This window comes from Hemiscyllium ocellatum, chromosome 6 (genome assembly GCF_020745735.1).
Source record: "Hemiscyllium ocellatum isolate sHemOce1 chromosome 6, sHemOce1.pat.X.cur, whole genome shotgun sequence".
NCBI classification, from domain to species: Eukaryota; Metazoa; Chordata; class Chondrichthyes; order Orectolobiformes; family Hemiscylliidae; genus Hemiscyllium; species Hemiscyllium ocellatum.
Window position 1 is genome coordinate 67607097 of NC_083406.1, and position 20974 is coordinate 67628070.

The window sequence follows — 20974 nt, forward strand, 5'->3', positions numbered from 1 at the left end:
TAATGCCTTTACCCAGAATTTCAAATGAAATATGAAAGCGAATTTTCTTATTCTGTACCCAGATTATTCTAAACTCAATATTACCTGCTTGAAACAGATCACACACATTCAGTCTGCCTCTCCCTTTAATTAACTTCTTGCAGAGCCTTTTTCATTTGTTTTATCTCCTAGGCAACAATGAATTGTTGATTGCTTTTCTGGGAGCATAGGTACACTGTATTTTAATTATTTCCACTGCGGATGTCCGACATTATTTCCTCAGAAAAGTCAAGGAATTTTAATATGCAGGATTTTCCCTTAATCAAATATTACCTCTGTTGAGAATTAAGAATAGTTGGCTCCTGTTTAACAATATAAATGATGATAAGGTCACATAACAACACCTACTCATTGATAACAATAGCTTTTTGATTTGATGCAGAACAGTTGTCAGTAGAGGGTAGTCCCACAATAAAATGTTTGTTGTCAAAATGGTTCTTTTTACTTTTCTTGTCAGCATTACTGTTTTCACACTGCAAAAATACACAAGGGAAGAAGTTATTACAGAAGCTTGTAATTAAATACCAAACATTTTATTACTCCTTCACAGAGAAAATACTGAAATCCCAAAATGGAGGACATAACCCATCCAGTCTCTTCAGGTTTTTATTTTCATTTGGGCAATCTGGTCTAACTGATTGGCCTGATAATTCCATATGTTTTAATATTTTGCACCTTTAAGAAACTTAATGAATGAATCACTAATAAAAAAAGGATTCTCCTTTAACAAGCAATTTTGTGGTGGAAATAAATAATTTTGGTAATGTATGGGACATATATGCTTTGAAGCTCAGCTCTGCATCAAAAAGAACAGTTAAGGTTGGACACAATCAAGTCAACAAGAGCAAGTAGTCAGAGAGGGTTAGAGAATTGATGGCATGATGTGCAACATTTTGACAGAGGTTGCAAAACATTATTTAGATCTTCTTAATCCTCAGGTGGAGGAAATGTTAACTCATCCAACACTTGATAACAGGCTGATAGCTTAACAGTCTGGATGTCAAATGCAGTTCTATCTAATCACTTATCACCTCAGTCTCAGATATTTGTCCTTTTCTCAGCTCCATTGCCACAGTTGTCCCCAATCCTTCCTTTAATTCCAATTGACCTGAAGACTATATTTGGTCTCGATTCTGTATGCAATGGACTGGTAATATAAGTTGAAACTGAAGACAACTGTCAGGTAAATGGTGCAGAAGGAGTTGGGAATGCCATCTTGGGGGGATACCATTAATGCATGCAGAGCACCAGCCCAGGAGCACCCCCTTCACCACCCCCAACCTCCCCTCCTCAACTTCTGCCTTTGTTCAGTTAGATCCTTGAAAGTGGTCTGCCCACTTGTACCTGACTGTCCATGCCAGCCATTCTTTAGCACGGGCAATGAGCTATTTGGGTAAATTGAGGTTTTAACAATGAGCCTTTAAATGATGTACTAAGATGTTGGTTGCTAATTTCAACACCTGTCAACCCACTGGATCATGAGAGTTAACTTGGAGGTGACTAGGAAAATGGTAGTCTCGTCAGCCATGTTATTCCATGTGCTCCCAGACTGGGAACACACCCATCGAGGGATTGAATTATCAGCCTTATATCTACCTTGAGTCTTTGTGGTATAGGAGAAAGTGAGGAGTGCACATGCTGGAGAAACATCTCTGGGACACATGCCCAAACAACCCCACCCCTCTGTGGCCAACTACTTCAACTCCCTCTCCGCCAAAGACATGCAATTCCTGGGCCTCCACCACCGCCAAATCCAATCCACCCGACACCTGGAGGAAGAACTCCTCATCTTCTGCCTTGATATCTTCCAACCACACAGCGTCAATGTTGATTTCACCAGTTTCCTCATCTCAACTCCCCCCCACCTCATCCCATATCCAACTCTCCAACTCGGCACCACCCTCTTGAACTGTCCTACTTGTCCATCTTCCTTCCCACCTATTTGCTCCATCCTCCCCTCTGATCTATCACTATCATCCCCCATCCAAATCTGCCTATCACCTTCCCAGCTACCTCCCCCCACCCCCACTCCCACCTCCCTATTTATCTCTTAGTGCCTCCCCACCATCCCCCACTTTCCTGATAAAGGACTTATGCTCGAAACATCGATTCTCCTACTCCTTGGATGCTGCCTGACCTGCTGTGCTTTTCCAGCACCACACTTTTCGACTCCTTGTCATATAGGTATGGACAAAGAGCAAATTTCCATCCAGTGGCTACTTCACGTACAGGTCCTTGGGGGTATGATGACCAACATTCTGATGAACATGGTCAAATTTTTGCTTACATTGTTGGCTCATAGTAGTGAGTGTACTGATAGAAGTAGAATACTCCAGGACATTGGAACTGACGGCCTTATATTGCCAAGACATACCAAAGGTGTAACTGAGACACCAAAACTGGAAACTGTTCACCTTTTCTCCTGCCTTGAAAATGTTGTCCAAGTCTTGCTATCGCAACAGACTGCACAAAGGTCCCAGACATGGTAGAATCACGGTTTGGAGTCTTTGGTCAGGTTGTTGTTGCGCCACAGTCTCTGACTCAGCTTATACATGACTCCTGAAGCTTTTCAAATGCAGTAATTGATTTCAGCATCAGATAATAGATTGCTGGTGATTGTGGAACCTAGATTTGTGACGCTATCAATAACCAATGATATCATATTGTCAATGCTGGTTGATGGGGTCCTAGCAACATCTTGGACCAACGATGCATCTAAGACACCAAAACTGGAAAATGTTCACCTTAAAATCAGTCTTACCACAATTAAGAACTCTTAATTACAGTCCATCTTGTCCCTATTGCCTTAAACCTTCCAGAATTATTGTAATTATTGTCAAAATGCTCCCCCTCTGTCACATTCTCCATTGCTTCATTAGCTTCATTCTCAAAACTTATGTCCAGTACCCGACCCTGTTTTATAGGATGTATTTTGGGAGGTGATAGTTTAGTGGTATTATTGCTAGACTGTTAATCCAGGTAACATTCTGGGGATCTGAACTCAAATCCCACCATGGCAGATGGTAGAATTTGAATTCAGTAAAAATCTGGAATTAAGAATCTAGTGATGACCATAAATACATTGCTGATTGTCAGAAAAGCCCATCTGGTTCATTAATGTCTTTCAGGGAAGGAAACTGCCATCCTTCCCTGGTCTAGCCTACATTTGACTCCAGACCCAAAGCAATGTAGTTGATTCTTAACACCCCTCTAGGCAATTAGGGATGGGCAATAAATGCTATCTAGCCAGTGACACCCTCATCCCGTGAATGAATAAAGTAAAAAAAATTATGAACTGGCTTAAAAAGCTGTCCTGGACACATTTGAATAATTCTGCTCCTTTTAAGACTTCACACATTGTCAAATTATCACACATTCATCTAGCACTCAAGACGTATTGCCTGACATTCACAAACTGCACCTCACTTTCACACACCTTCCAAAGATGCCACCTGAAACCCAATGCTGCAACCTCTGCATGTCTCCAGCTACTTGCCTGTGGCAAGCATATCAGCCAAACAAAATGTAACATCGTCATTGGCATTCTGGCCTTTCCCCTGAAGAATGTAGTGACTCATCATAGTAGGGATCAAAATAAAACCAGGTGGAGCAGTCACATTTTCATCCATTAACCCTGCCAGAGAAGGTGATGCTCCAAATCATGGCACTGTCTATGACAGAGCTTGAAGCATCTTACAGAAATATTCAAACATTGTTCCACATTCTGGTGCATAATTGTTGGCAAAAGCCCTGTGCTTTATAACTCTCATCCCAAGAACCCTCTTTATAAATCTCCCCAAAACATATGCTTTCAACTAAGCTGTAAGTTATCCCTCCTTAGCTTTTCCTTATGTTTTGTTATATATAGAATTACTGGATTAGCCATTCAGAGGCTGGGACTAACGATCCAGTAGAACATTAGTTTAAATGCCACTGTGGCAAATTTTTTTTAAAAATTGAAAATTGATATTCGTAAAAATGACCATGAAACTGTCAAAATGTGAGAAATATATAAATGGTTTGCTGATGTCTTTCATCAGAAAATGTGATGTTCTTATCTGCTCTACCCTCCGTTTGACTCTCATCTCACGATAAAAGTTGCACAATCGTATCAAATCAACGTCTAAAGACAAGGCTCAGGGAACAAGTGCCAACATCGCCAATGATAAAAAAGAACTCTTGATAAAAGTTTTAAAATAGATATATGATTTATTGTATTACCTGCTATCCTGACTCAAGAACTTTATTTTATTTAACGGCATCCAGTGCTCTGTCTGAATTAGGTAAATTATGTGGAAGTCAAAGTATATCCAGAGGGCTATGTTGATAAATGGAACTAAGGCAAGTAAACAATAGGACAATGATTGTTATATCAGTTAAGAGGAAAACTGATTATATTATTTTCCTAAAATAAACACATCCTGCAAGTTTGCTGAGCACTCCGTCCAAATATAGTTCCATGCATCAAGAATGTGTTATTGGGGAAAGAAGCATTCTGGATAACTTACAATTTGCTGAATAGTTGGTTAATTGAGTGAAATGAGCCTCCTTGTTGTTGTAAGTAGATTACTTTGAAAGGGGGCTCATAGGAATTTCTGAAATTTTCCATTTTGACTGTTTTGTGTTCGAGAAAGATGGACTTCACACCGTTTCTGCCTCCTTTATCCACTAGCAGATTACAAGCTACACATTTCTCTCATTGATAAATAATTAGGCATGGACATACCTTGCGTTTTCTTATTGTTCTTGTTGATAGTTTCTCTCTTGAAGAACTGCTACCTTTATTGACACTGATGTTGCAAATTCCCTCAGCAACATTTTTTTGGGTTAGCAACTCTTTGGATAACTGTCCAGGAATTCTTGATAAAAGTTTCAAGTCTATTTTTACCCAGAGAGACTTGAGTTCCTCATTGTCTCCACTGTCTTTTAAAGATGAAAGTTGTTCATTTCGACCAAAAGGAACTAAAGCAAACAGTTGCCCTTCTGAGTCATTGTTTGATTCATTAATAGTCCCAGTAACAGAGTTGACAGCACTACAGCTCCCGACTCGGCTGAGTGTGTTGCTGCAATCATGAACTTTGTGGTTGTCTTGTGAAGTAGAAGTTGGTGGATATTTGGTTTGAAGATACACTTTATTGTCAGAATCCAGTCTTGAGTCTGATGAGGTTGAGGATGATAAACATTCAGCGCCAACAAATTCTGTAGATTTAGATACATTTTTATCAAGTTCCGTGTGCTTCATTGTCTCCAGTTCTCTTTTTGACCCTATTTTGTTGGAAGTGGGTTTGATTTTGTCCTGTTTAAATGTACTTAAGTCCTGGCTTCCTCCTTCATAACACATCATTCTTTGGTTCTCTGAGTTCAGCAAACTGAGATCATCTTCAATTGACATTTTCACTATCTTCTTGGACTGCTCTTTGCTCAATACCTTTCTTTCAGAGGCAGATTCATTATCAGTCAGTAACACTTGTTTACCACGTACAGTTTTGTGAGCCATTCTAGGCCTTTGTTTTTTTCCATTAAGAGTTTGATTTTCTTGGTCTTTGAAATCTGTTTGACAGAGTAAAGGAGCTTTCACCATGTTTTGGTTCTCAGTCTGTTGCAACTGATAGTTGCTGAGCCCATACTTGCCATTTTTGCTCACAGTGGTGGTGTCATTTTTCTCTGTGTTCACTTTGTTTAACCATTTGTTAAGTTGCCACTTGCTATTTGAGGTCTGGCCCAACTGGAAACAAGAGCAAATTTAATACAGTCTTTCAAAACAATAAATTATTTATGTAAGTTAATTATTGTTGTGAGATTGAGCCTATAATTAACTGAAAGTATTACATAATAGTATTGGTTAGGAAAACTTGTATAAATGAATTGGTCGATCTTAACTCTGTGATAATCAGCAAAGTTAGGTAAAATCTCTAAAATTAGCTTGGAACAAATTCCCAATGGCAATGTACACTACGATAATTCAACTACAATACCAGTATGAAATAAATCATTTAATGCACTTTAGCCATTCTATAAGATTAGATCAACTGCCTGTTGTTATACACTATTGCTGAATGCAAGTTTGGTAAATAAAGATATAGGAATATATTGTAATGGTTAAATTATAGAGTCATAGAACATGGAAACAGACCCTTCAGTCCAAACCATGCTGACCATAATCCCAAACTAAGCTAGTACCATCTACCTGCGCTTGTTCCATATTGCCCCAAACATTTTTTATTTATGCACTTATCTAAATGTCTTCATTTTTCTAACTGTACCCGCATTCACCATTTCCTTTGGAAGTTTGTTCCGCACATGAACCACTCTGTGTAAAAAAAATTGCCCCTCACGACTTTTATAAATCTTTCTCTTCTCACCTTAAAAACATGTCCTCTAGTCTTGAAATCCTCTACCCGAGGGAAAAGACACCTGCCATTCACTTATCTATACTCATGATTTTATAAACCTCCGAAAAGTTAATTGGGCTTAAATATCTCATTGCATTGACAGTAACTGAAATATTTTTAGTTTAAAGAAAAAAATGGTGTAGCACTTGTCACTCTTTTGATCCTATGGTATTATTTGTTGCCTTTCACACCATATGGTATTTAGAAATATTTTCCTACCTCAGAAGTAGTGACATGTGAAGGTATTGTGCTACTGGTGTCATTTGAGCGAATTCCAACCTCAGAGTCAGATTCTGAACTGCTTTCTGACTCACTGGAACTGTTTGCTTCATCACTGTAATGACCTAAAGCTGTGCCTTGCGTCTGTTGCATTGGATTACTGTAAGAAAGCATAGGTTACAAATTAAGCCTTATCTCCTTCCAACAGTTGTATCCAGCTGGGATTGTTATTACTTTTGTAATGCTGAGAATTAGTTTCAATTTCATAGAAACCATATAAGGTCAAAATTCCGATTCTAGTACTTCTGGAGGATACCATCTATTTGAGTTTGACACTTAGTCCAAGGATGTTTAGAAGGTTATTGGAATGGGAATAGAATTTAATGAACTGCTTGAGTAGCAGAGCATTCTCACTGCAAGGCAGCACAGCGGTTAGCACTGCTGCCTCACAGCGCCAGGGTCCCAGGTTCAATTCCAGCCTCAGGCGACTGTCTGTGTGGAGTTTGTACATTGTGGGTTTCCTGCAGGTGCTCTGGTTTCCTTCCACATTCCAAGGATCTGCAGGTCAGGTGAATTGGCCATGTTAAATTGCTCACAGTGTTAGGTGCATTAGTCAGAGGGAAATGGGTCTCTGTGGGTTACCCTTTGGAGGGTCGGTTTGGGCTGAAGGGCCTGTTTCCACACTGTAGGTAATCTAAAATAAAAGTTCTCAAAATATTTTATGGTTACAATCTGGGAGTGGAATTCCACTGAAAGGTCTTAATACACCTGCACACATCCAGCAGCGAGGCCCTCAAATGAAGTTTACTAGTTACTAGACACTATAAATTAATTCTGTTGACAACATAACTGAGGTTGGTAACTGTGACTGCATTCTAAGATAACATGCACAATTTTTAAGCCATCAATATAGGGAGTGTTTTGCCTGCCGATTCCGTGCTATGCTTGACTTTTCTTCCCTCTGATGAGTTGTTCTACTACATGCATTTATCCCTCCAAGTTCAGAGTCTGTCCATAAACCAATTTCTTTTGTAACATTATAATTTAACCATTTTAAGTTGTCCTCATAGCATCATGATCTATGAACAGACATCATCTTTGGTATTGTCTCCTTATACAGTCTATTCATTCAATCTTGTGTCAAGTTATTATAATGGGGCTAACTTTATCCCTTGCAGTCAATGTGAATAGGCATGTGTGTTTTCAAATTAGGATCAGCATCCCTCCCTCAGACTTAGTGCTATGTTTACATCTGTTGTTAAGTTAACATTTGGATTTTGAAGTTATTTGAATACATAGCTGGGAACACTGTTCACCAATGCGTAGTACAGCTCCAGAAGAGGTCAGAAGTGGTATGTTAATTAAAAGTTATGAATGTTTCTGTGTGGCCAGAGGAACTCTCCTGTTTCCCCATGGCTCTAGTATTCCTCTGATCTGAGGGTGACCAGCCACAGGATCTAATTTTAATTTACTTTGTTCACAGGCTTGTGGAGAGGGTGGAGGGGTGGAGGTACACTCCTGCATTGGGGTGACATCTCTCAAAGTTGGAGGTAAAGGAGATAGAAAACCTCCTTTTCAGGCTTCCTGGTGAGGCCACTCCATCTCGAGTAATGTCTGGCAGAGCACTGACCACTCAAGCTGGTCTCTGCCCAATGAGTTTTAAAAATGATTTAAAGGCCCCTGCCATTGTAGCACCCTGATCTGCATTGAAGTTGGCCATGTTTTTGAAGGACCCAATAAAAACAACTACAGGGAATAGCACGGTGGCTCACAGTGCCAAGGACCCATGTTCATTTCCACCCTTGGGTGACTGTCTGTGTGGAGTCTGCACATTCTCCTCGTGTCTACAGGAGTTTTCTCCCACAGTCCAAAGATATATAGGTTAGGTGGATTGGCCATGCTGAATTGTCCATGATGTCTAGGGAGTAAGCAGGTTAGGTGGATTACTCATAAAGAGTTATAGGCATTGAGTAGACGGCTGGGGCTGGGTCTGGGTGTGCTGCTGTTTGGACAGTCAGTGTGGACTCGATGGGCTGAATGGCCTGTTTCCAAACAGTATGGAGTCTATGAAAGTTAACATAAATCCTTGGTTTTGAAAAATATATCATAGTTTTAAAAAGATAAAAAAAACCTTCACAATTACATTAAACACATTAGAAATCGAAAATGAATCTTTCTGTAATTGCATTCAGATTTCAGAATGGTTCAGGATAGTTAAGAAGTAGAAGCAGAAAATGCTGGAAATACTCAACAGGTCAGGCATCACTTCGGGACAGAGAAACAATATGAACCAAGTTAATGACAATCCATCAGATGAAACTCAAGGCAGAATTGTCCCAGTGTCTGAGCAATATGACATTCTTGCAGTCAAGAAAAAAAAGTCAGATTCCTTAAAATTTCGTGGGCTAGATGAGAATCTCACTAGTGAGCAGTGGGGAGCCAATTTGCAGCCATTAGCACCTCATTATTACCAAACTCATCTTATTTATATGCAGATTGCTATTTTCCAAGACATTGGGTATACGCCACCAATTCCTGACTTGAATGTCAGAGAGGCTACCTGACGGCTGCAGCTCGATGACATTTCCGATGGGTTTCATTCCTGACCAGCATGGCTCAGTATCTCAGGCACACTACATGGACAACAACCACCTGCCTCTCTATTCATAGAAGCTGGCATCAGCAAAGCACCAGCTTCAACAAGCATCATCATACATCTCAGATTAATTTGTAATACAGTTTAGAACTTCACTTCAGCACTTTGGTGTTCACCAATATCTTGCATTGCCATATTGCTATCAGGCACTTTGCACAAAGGGACAGTCACCCACCTCATACATCAGGATATGGTGCATTCCTAAGTTATTTCTTAAAGCTCACTCACTTTATGCATACTTGGATGCTTGCAGCATCTCTGCCTTGTCTTTTAGTACATTACTGCTTCATTCAGAACTTAAAGGCTCACAGTAGATCTGTCTTGTCTTGCCTTGCCTTTCAGAACTGGGACACAGCCAGATAGAGTACAGTTTACCAGCATTTACCAGTCAAGGGAGTAGCGCTTTGATATGCAGCACCATTAAATATCAGCATTTGGCTGCAAACACATTATATATGCTTCAACCAAATGGCCAATTCTGCAAATCAAAGGGGAGTGGTTTTGAGTTCAGTTAATAAAGATTATGGCCATCCAATGGGTCTTGCCATGGTTCACCATGTTCTGAACTCAGTTAACACCAATCAGTCAGGAAGCTGTACAGATACCAATCAGGGATCTGGCCTATCCTCAGATGGGTTGTTCTTTTAAGTCAATTTGTAGGTGGGCCATGGAGAGTCCTAAGAGCTTATCTTCTAAACATTAACAAGGGTTATTAAAGACAGTGCTGTGTTGGGGAAGTCAAGTGTGGGATTTCGAGCTAATATGCTGGATTACAGAGTGGTGGCACAGTCTCATTGGTTAGCACAGCTGCTTCACAGTGCCAGCGATCTCGGTTTGAAACCACAGTCAGGTGACTGTCTCTGTGGAGTTTGCACATTCTCCCCATATATGTGTGGGCATCCTCTGGGTGCTTCAGTTTCTTTCCACAATCCAAAGATATGCAAGTTAAGTAGATTGGCCATGGTAAATTGCCTATAGTGTCCAGGCATCTGCAGTCTGGGTGGATTAGGAAATCCTGTGTTATAGGGATTGGGAATTAGGAATGGGACTGACTGGGATGCCATTGGTGTGGACTTGATGGATTAAATGGCCCACTTCCACACTGTCGGGATTCTATAATAATCACTGAAAGCAGGGTCAATTCTAGATAAAGAAAGCCAATAAGGCATAGGGTAATTTAGGAAGGATGTCATTCATGTTCACCACCATCTTGGCTTCAATGGGGGAGACAGCAGATCACATTGTTATACAGTAGGCCTGGGGCTCAGTGGGTAAATGAGGAGATGAACTGTTAAATAATAGAGTTGTGTTGGAGCATGGGAAGACACAAATTTGCTAGAGACACGTAGTGCATCTAGACTAACAGACAGAGTCTGCAAATCACTCTCCCAAACGCAAAATGGAAAGCCTTCCATTTTCACCTGATTCTTCACTGGACAAGAAGAGAGAAACGATAGTTGTTAGCACAGCCAGAGTGGGCAGAGAAACTTTGTTTTGCCTTACCTATGGTGGCAGGCTGTATTTGAGGGCAATATAAAGCCCTTGAAAGGATAATTGTATTAATCAGGCACGTACAGAGTTGAGAATACAGACATCCACAATCATAAGATTCTGCTTAATCAACAATATAGATTATAAAAACCTGGCCATCAGCAATCCTGACACTGTCATTGATCATGATAAATTAACCCTCATCATCTCTGTGAAGCAAAAGTGATCACGGGCAACTTTTAAATTTTCACCTGAGGTTGACAATTCCCAAACACATTCCAAGGTTTCAATGACTGTACAAAGGCACAACCTCTTACAATCAACTGTAAATTGATTAGAACATGCTGTTATGATCAAATGGCCTTTCTTGGATAATGTAGTGGTTGGGGGAAAGGTATCAATAATCCCACCACATTTATAATCTCCTGCTGTATTTATGCAAACTGGCTTGTGATGCACACATCTGGACAATGTCTATTATGTACATGCTTTCCATGGCTCTCCTGTTGAAGGCCTCCAGGCCCCATTATGTTGAGAACTCTGATAAACGCTCATGTCTGTGAATGCTGTGACTGCTGCTTGTTTACATTACTTAGGATCTGTTTTGTTTCTAATATCCCCCACATAGAGTCATTGAGGCCAATCCCAATGGAACCAATGACAGCAGATGGTCAGTGATTATCATCACTGTGGTCACAGTTCAGTAAAAGCCCACAGAAACTAAGGAGGAACAAAGGATTCAGCAAGCCCAGAACCAGCCGTAACTTCAGAAGACTCCAAAAAGCTGTCACAGGAAGAAGCCCCAGCAGAAGGTTTCCTCAGGATGCAGAGTAGGTTCAGGAGGGAAGCAGAAGGAGGCTCTAGAGGGTGACAGGTTACAGAGCTACCTCTTCAAACAAGGTTGTTGACTCTGTTAACCATCTCCTAATGGAGGCCAAGTGTAGGTACAATGCAACACATTCTTACCCCATTGTGGACATGGCAATAGGTCACCTCAGGATGATTTTCTGATGCTTTGATCTGTCTGGAGGGGCCTTGCAATACACTCCAGACATATAGAGTTTCCTGCATTATCCTTGCATGCTGTGCTCTGAACACAGGAGCAGGCAAAAGAGATGTGATGAAGCCTGAAAGCTCAGAGATCAAGGAAAAGGATGAAGACATTGCTTGGAAGAAATATCGCCTTTGCCAATGATACAGTAGTGTAAAATTGACAGCCACTTACAATAAATCTGAATTGCTTAAAGGCATCATTAACTGACTGTAAAATTGTTGATGTTTAAACAGCCTCTGTTTCATCCCAAAATGATGTGCAATTTTGTATGTTTGCTCTTTCTTTGTCTTTCCTGTTATTTAATTAAGGTTGACATGATCTACTGATTGAAGGCTTGCAAATATCTGATGCTCCCATGTTCAACAATGGCAACATGCAATATCAAAATGGGCCTCAGGGAAAGAGTAGCAATTCATCTGATGGGGTTGTAACCTTGTATGGTGCTTAATAAAGGTAGCTTCTGAACTTTCTGTCTTATAGCTCCAGATAAAATGACAGTCGATCAGACAGGTGATGATTGGAAGTGTCAATGTACTTGCAAGTGTAACCTTCTATGTGCAATGAAGTTTCATCTGTAACAGCTGTGTGCCTCTGAATGTTCCCTTTCACTTTTCCTTCCCTTGGCATCTGCAGCTGGGGTGGAAGACATCTGTGCTATATTAGGTAGGTAGGTGGGCAACCCTAGGGATATTTGTAGCTAAAGTGCCCCAACATTCTGAGGACATCCTGGCCAGATGCAGGATCAGCTTCCTTGGCTGTGATTTCCACAGAATTGGGGGTCACAGGCAAGACTGAGGGGCTGAGCACCTCTGTAACATCCTGACAGTAAACCTCTGGATGTATGTACGTGGGGATACCGCATACTGGTACTACTTTGTCTCCTTAAGAGGAAAGAGCTCCTGAAATTATGTTGAGGTCCTTAGTCCTCCTGCTGCCTCATGACTGATGCTGAACACACAGTTAAAGGCTTGGAGTACATCTCTGGCAATGACATAATTCTGCTGCCAACCTGCTCTTGGAGACAGCCATACACACCAGGCTAGAGCCAGCATGGCATTAAGACTCCCAAGAGTCTTTGAGAAACCTGTCTACTGCTCCTGTGTCTCTTTGTACATTGTACTTTGTACATTGTCACAATATTGGCCAATACCATGTGGTCCTCATCAGCTTGGCATTGAGCAAATGCTTGGTCTCCAACAGTTTTCCTCAGCCAGCTGTGGAGATGTGGCAAAGGTGTACACATCTACATTCGCTACCAACTCTAAGGAAGACATGGAAAGATTCTTGTTTAACAAAAGGATGAAAAGATTTCGGGGGTAGACAGGAATGTGGGTTTAAGACTACAATCAGATCAGCTATGATTTTATTGAATGACAGAGCTGGCCCAAGGGCCTACTCCTGCCCAGCACATGTGTTTACATGTTTGTGTGATAGTTATGCCTTGTTTTTGAGACTTCATCTGGTCTACTTATATATTTATGCTACACTCATTTAGTCCAGTAAGTTAAGGTTAAATTGAGCTAAATACAACAATTTAAATATAATATACTTGCAGATTTAGGGGAATGAGATTTATTAGCCTGGCTTCAAATACTGGTCAGGATCCAAAATAACTCCTGATGCCACTTTGATCCTTATTTAGTTTCAGCTCATAAATCTCATATTGCAACTGAAAACTCTACAGCTCAGTTGTTGATACTACGAATATGAAAAGTATTGGTAAGTGTGACAATAGTGTTGTGTTTGGATGTAAAGAAAATTTGCAGAATGGTGCCTGGAATGAGGAATGTCAGCCCTCAGACAAGATTTCATGAGCTGGGTTGTTTTCAAAGAACAGAGGAGGCTGAGGGAATTGTACAGGGTAAAAGATCCTTAGCGTTTGGTTGGAATGAATATAAAGGACTTATTTCCATCAGCAGACAGATCAATAATCAAGGAAACAATAGATTGCTTGTCAGAAAATGGTCATAATCACGGGAGATTTTAATCTATATAATTGATTGAAAAAGAAAAGAGGTGCATGGATAGCCTAGAACACAGGTTCATAGAAGCAAACTATTACGGGAATGAATAAAGTCAGGTTAAGCACTGCCAAGGGAAGGAGGACGATGGGAAATGGACATGTAGCATGGTTGCACATCCATGGTGAGGAGAGGAGAAGGAAAATGAAAAGTGTGGAACCAAGGTTAAGCATCTGAATAATAGTGGAAGTGGAAAGAGACTGGACAAGGGAAGAGAAAAATAGAGTCAGAACAGGAAGAAATTAAGTTGAATGGGGCAGGAATGGGCTGAAATGCTGATTCTGTCAGGACAGTCTTGTTTGTGGATTTTGGGAAGGTAGAAGAGAGCAAAGTGGGATCAGGAGATTATGAGGAAGGAATCTGGGCAGGGAAGATCTCCACTAGAGAATATTCAATCATAATCCTGGAAATAACAGCTTGATCAGTGGTGGGGTCATGGTACAGGAGAAGATAGAATGAAATGTCTGGAAGTCAGCCCTCAGCCTTTGCAAGCAAGATACTCCTTGAGATTCTACGGATAGTTTCTTATAACAGCAGGCTCTGGACATGACCAAAGAGAAGCATATACTAGGCCTCATATCATGGAACAAGATGTAATTAGGAAAGGTGCCTAGATAGCAGCAGTTCTAAGAGGATTGAATTTTGTATTCACTTCAAGGGAGAGAGGAATTAGTCCAAGATGTTTTTTTACATTTAATATGGGCAGTTATGAGGGCATGAAAGCAGAGCTGGCTAAAGTGAAATAGCAAATTAGGTTAAAGGAAAGGTCAGTGGAAATGGCAGACATTTAAGGAGATATTTCAAGATACATAGAGTAGATATCATACATACTTGAGTAATAGTTGAATTTTTGTCTATTTTTTAAGGTTAAATTTATGGGGTCAACTATTACATGGATACTATTTTTGAGGGGCTGAATTCATACTGTGTCATGAGCAGAAGCCCAATTTATCTCTAAATGAGTAAGAAAAAAAAATGACGGTAATTCTGAAAACCCAAAGCAGAATACAACAACCAGTGGACTGGAAGACCAGGAGCAGAGTGGAACAATCAGCAGACGGGAAAGCTGGAGCAGCACGCGACAACCAGCACACTGACTCATAAACGTTGAAGTGTTATATGTGAAGAACTAGTGTCGACTTTTACATAAGATATATGGCAAATTCCAGGTTATTTAGTCAAAAATAGGGGGTTGACCTTTGTATGAGATTGACTATTGCTTGAGTATATACGGTACATGTCAAACAGCAAGAAAAATTCTAATGGAAAGAGCCATTACCTAGATGTAGGTTTACTTGCTGAGCTGGAAGGTTCATTTTCAAATGCTTCATCACCATAATAGGTAACATCATCAGTGATCCTCCGGATGAAGCGTTGGTGGCATGGCCCGGAAGGTCAGTGAGTAAACCTACAGTCAGAACCTCAACCTAAGCTACAAATCTTCTCAAAACTCACTAACACCCATTATCTGTGCTTAACTAGAAATGTTAAAGATGGTACCAAACTGAAAGACAAAGAATATACTTGTGTAAAGACAGGCTGCGAATCAGAAGATTGGATAGAAGATTAAAAATGACCAAAATATTAATAAGGAGGGGAAGTTTGAGTAGGAGAGAAAGCTAGCCAGAAACATAAACCAGATAACAGGAGTTTACATAAGTATTTAAAAAGTAAAAGCATTAATGAAGGTGTATAGTCATCCTATAGAAAATGAATTTGGAGAATTATTAATGAAAATATGAGGTAGCAGATGAATTTAACAGATATTTTGTATAGTCTTCACTATAAAGGATATTACTTGCACCCAAGAAGCAGCAGTTAGTCGGGTAGGGCGGGAGGAACTCAGAAAAATCATCATTACTAGAGAAACAATGCAAAGTAAATGGTTGGAGTTGTAAGCTGACAAGCGCTTGGGTCCTGATGGATTTCATCCTGGGATCTTAAAAGGAATGGTGGTGAGGTACTTATGTTTTGGTATTAATTTTCCAAATTTCCCTTGATTCAGGAAATGCCCAATTAGATCAGAAGATAGCAAGTGTAACACTTTTATTCCAAAACTAAGGGAGACAGAAAGCAAGAAACTATCAGCCAATTTTCTTAACATCTGTCAAAGGGAAAGTTAGATTATTAGATAAGATTGAGGTTATCAAGTATAGTCAACATTGCTTTATGAAGCACAACATGTTTGAGCAATCTATTGAAGTTCATTAAAGAGGTAACATATGATATGGATAAAGGGGAAACAGTGGATTGTACTGTTCTTTCCAGAAATCATTTAATAAAGTGAACTCTCTAAGGTTACTGCAGCAAACAAAGCTCATTATGTAGAGGTAGCATATTTCCAACTATAGAGATTGGTTGTCTAACAGAAAGTAGGCATAAAGTAGGCCAGAAACTCAATTGTTTATAGTTGACTTGAATGACTTTGATAAAGGCAGTGAAGGGATGATTACCAAATTTATTGACAACTGAAAGAAATGTAGAAAAATAGGTTCTCAAGAAGATACAAGGAGGCTACAAGAAGGTACAATTTCTTAAGTAAGCAGGCAAAGGTCTGGCAAATTTATTAACGTATTGTGGGAAAGTGTGAAATTGTTCATTTTTGGCAGGAAGAGCTGTGCTATTATAATCTTCAGAACTTCAATAACTGTTTATGGATTTACTGAATTAACTAAAGATAAAGTGTTACACGGGGGAAAAAAACAGCAATAACTGTTTTGAATAAGTTAAAAAGACAAGGACAAACTTATACAGGAATTGAAAATAACTAACCAAGTCTGGCAAAACTGGAGTGGAGATTACAATGACAGCTGCATGGTAAATTGGATGCTTTATTCCCACAAAGGACAAGGATTATCCTGCAGAATTTAAGGAGTTAATCACAGGAAAGCTATGCCTTCAAACAGATAGTTAAGGCCAAAAGTAACAGGGAACATAGAAAGGACTTTAAGAATCATCAATATATTTCCTCATAGACCTGAGAGATGAAAATTTGTGTAAGAATCAACACCAGAACTCCCTCTTTAGCCGAACTCTAGAGAACAACTTTGTACCAGGATTAAACCCTGCTTACATCAGGAGACAGGTCACTGTTGGTGGAATCGTGGCCAAGTTCCACCATTTATTGGGAAATAGCCAAATTGCTATTTGCAATGGAAAATTAACAGAATTAACATTTACTGTGAAATCTGAAAGAGAATGCTTCGCTAAATCTAATACTTTTCTGAACTTTGCAAACACTTTGCTGAATTCTGCAGTCGAGGAGACAGCTTGTCTTTGCTAAAATTTGTAAACAGGGAGAAAGTGAGGACTGCAGATGCTGGAGTACCAGAGTTGAAAAATGTGGTGCTGGAACAACACAGCAGGCCAGGCAGCATCCGAGGAGCAGGAGATTCGACATTTCGGGCATAAGTCCTTCTTCAGGAAATTCCTGAAGAAGGGCTTATGCCCGAAACGTCGATTCTCCTGCTCCTCGGATGCTGCCTGGCCTGCTGTGATTTTCCAGCACCACATTTTTCAACTCTGAACTTTGTAAACATTCAACCTGGCCTTGCGAGCAGTCAAATTCAACAGAGAAGCGAAGGAAAACATAAAGACAGTTATGTCCACGGCAAGAAAATGAGAAAATAAGAACTCTAATGTTTTCCAGCCCTTGTCCTTGAGGGTGTGATAAGAATGGTATAAAAGGAATATGTGACTTTTGTTCATTGCCCTTACATGAGGCATTTTTGCCAAGTGTATTGGTCTTGCATGCAGAGGGTTAAAAGTAAAGCTTTTTCTTTGCTCTTGCTAGCAGTTGAATTGAGTCGATTTAATTTCCACAACTGTAAACTTGGGGGCTCATCCTGGATAGATGAAGAACCAGTCAGCAAAGCAAAAGAGAGCAGAAGTGAATAGGAAGCACGGAAAGCAATGTCAAAACTAGGGCTTCTCCAGATTACTGGGGTAACCAGAATCACAATAAGAAAATCTAAAAACATTTTGTTTGTCATCACAAAACCAGATGTCTACAAAAGCCTGGCATCAGATAACTATATTGTTTTTGGTGAAGCGAAGATTCAAGATTTATCTCAGCAAGTTCAATTGGCTGCTGCAGAGAAATTCAAGGTACAGGTAAGCCTCTTTCCCTTATGCTTGGCAACGAAGACTTGCTTATGCAAATCTCTTCTACTAACCTTACGGGCACTGAAACAAGTCCCACCCCCATATTGAGCACTAAGATTGCCAAGTGTGGACTATATATTCAATATAACAATGATGCATATAAGTCGATGACTACCTCTATGTTTTATGCGGAAGGTACAACAGTTACCTTTTTGGTAGATACAGGGGCAACATATTCAGTCCTTAAATTAAGCCAGTTTAGACAATCAATGCCAATAAAGATGATTGGAAGATTCCTGAACACAATGGGTATATCAGGAGTCATGGTACGAGAGAGATTTTCCGCACCCCTATTGTGTGAAACTAGTAATGGGGAAACATTCCACTTCTCATTCATGCTATCAGAATTCTGTTCTTTAAATCTGATGGGTTGGGATCTCATACGGAGACTTGGATTGGATTTGCTCAGTACCCCGACCGGCTTGCAGGTAATGCAAAGGGAAGATTTACCAGTGCAGGCTGTAAAATACGACCCATGACCCCTGATGTATGTCTATGAGTGGTGATTAAGCCAGAGAGTGATAAGTTCAGTGAGTGATTCACTCACTCTGGAAGCAAGTAACCATTCAAAGTTTGGGAGAAGATTTGTAGCTCGGGTGCTCGTTGTTGTGGTTCTGTTCGCCGAGCTGGGAATTTGTGTTGCAGACGTTTCGTCCCCTGTCTATGTTTCCTCCAGCATTTATAGTGATTTGTACCTGCCGCTTCCGGTTGTCAGTTCCAGCAGTCCACAGATTCAATCAATAAGCACATCGACCTGGACCCAATACACTGGCCACTGCAGCGGACAGCTTGAACTAACAACCAGAAGCAGCAGAGACAAATCACTATAAATGCCGAGGAAAGATCACAGAAGCGCTTCACAGGAGGCTCCCAAGCACTGAGGATGTCACCTAGACAGGGGACGAAACGTCTGCAACACAAATTCCCAGCTCGGCGAACAGAACTACAACAGCAAGTAACCATGTTAATCCTATTAACACCAATTTTCTTGCTGTGGACATGCTGCACTGCACAGCACACGTACACCACGATAGCCCTGACGAATCATATGAGAATGATTGGTTTAGGAGATTGATTAAACCAGATCAGTTGTTATTGTGTGAATTTTATTGGAGTAATCACAGATGTGCAACCAGTGTGAACTTATCTAAAGTATCTGTGATGGCAAGTAGACCCTATCTTTTTGATGTGGAAAGCTCTTTCCTCACATGTCACTAGTGAAGGTGTCCAGCGACAGGTTTCTCTGTTGTGGATTTAGCAAATGCCTTCTTTAGTGTACCAGTACACCCAGATAGTCAATTCTGGTTCGCTATTTCATTCAAAGAGAAACCATATAACTTCACGCGACTTTGTCAAGGTTACTGTGTGTCCCCCACCATATATAATGAGGCTTTACGCAGCATTGACAGAGGAACAATGTGAGAAGAATACCCTTGTGTTGCTCTGCCATCTAGTGAGGGAAGGGCACAAAGCTAGTCTCGCAAAGCTACAATTTGTGCAATAACAGCTGAAGTTCTTAGGACACTTAACAAGGGAACAAGGGAAGGCCATTGGTCAAGACAGAGTTCAAGTAATCCAGCAAATTCCAAAGCCTCACACGAAGAAACAAACGCTATCCTTTTTGGGCATGTGCTCTTACTGTAGAATGTTCATCCCACATTACGCAATCCTTGAGGCGCCCCTAAGTGACATAGCCCATGGCAAAGGGTTGCAGAACCAAAGTCCATTGCAGTGGATCCCAGAGGCCGAGAGTGCCTTTGATGAATTGAAAAAAGCGCACCAAACTACACCTACACTGTAGATTCTGAATCCAAACAAGTCTTTTGTACAAATGGTAGATGAGAAGTGTGGCTGCATGACATTTGTGCTGTTGCAGGATCATGGGAGAAAGTTGAGGCTAGTAGCATATTTTTCAGCTAAACTAGACCCCGTTGGATTGTCTAAATGTCTGCGAGCCATGGCTGTAGCTGAAAAGGCTGTTGAAGCATCCAGGGATATAGTCAGCTATGGTGAATTAACCCTGCTTGTCCCACATGCAGTATCCTTACTGCTTTCAGAGCAAAAGACCGCACACATGTCAGCAGCATGTTGGCTCAGATATAATACTGTGCTATTGGAGATGCCTAACATTACAATAAAGCGATGTAACATCCTTAAACCTGCTAGCCTTCTCCCCACAGAAGGAGATGGAATCCCACATGACTGTGTTTTTGCTGTAACTAATGAAATTTGCAGCCCTAGACCAGATTTGTGGGATTCACCACTTCAGCAATCCAGATATGGAGTTTTTTGTGGATGGGTCAGCATTCAGGAGCAAGGAGACAGGCCAGAATTGTGTTGGGTATGGTGTAGTGACTACCTATGATGTAGTCAAAGCGGGATCACTCCTTTCTCATCTGTCAGTGCAAGCAGCAGAGCTGATTGCCTTGACTGAGGCATGTAAATTGGCTGAGGGAAAGACAGTGAATATTTACACCTAGAGCAGATATACATTCGGGGTTGTACATGATTTTGGAACCCTGTGGTTCCAAACTTCTTGACCTCCACCGGAAAGCCCATCACACACCGTGGCCTGATTTCTGGCCTCCTGGAAGCGGTCCTGTTGCCTAAATCAATTGTTGTGCGTAAGTGTGAAGTCCACACAAAAAATAATGATTCTATTTCTCAAGGTAATGCAAGGGCAGACTCAGTGGCAAGGACGGCAGCCCAGCAGCCGATAAGTGATCAGTTTAACATGTACATGACAAAAATTTGTACTCTAACAGCAGATATACGGGAGTTACAGTCACAGGCCACACTGGAAGAAAAGCGTGAGTGGATGAAAACAGTATGTAGTGTGAAGGAAGGAGTATGGTGTGGCCCCAATGGTAAACCCTGTCTACCACCAGCATTATTTCCATTCTATGCCAGTTCTAAGGACTATGTGTCAAAAGGGGGA

General features: G+C 40.7%; 1 protein-coding gene across 2 annotated transcripts in view; it reads right to left on the reverse strand.

Moving 5' to 3' along the window:
• Nucleotides 1–20974, reverse strand: part of aff3 (AF4/FMR2 family, member 3) — a 94362-nt gene that overhangs the window by 44856 nt on the left and 28532 nt on the right. For both annotated transcript variants that reach the window (XM_060826633.1, XM_060826632.1), the window contains exons 4-6: nt 6651–6810; nt 4766–5764; nt 388–512 (exon numbers count right to left, since the gene is read on the reverse strand). In XM_060826633.1, coding sequence (XP_060682616.1) covers nt 388–512; nt 4766–5764; nt 6651–6810 — 1284 coding nt within the window. The remainder of the gene's footprint in view (nt 1–387; nt 513–4765; nt 5765–6650; nt 6811–20974) is intronic.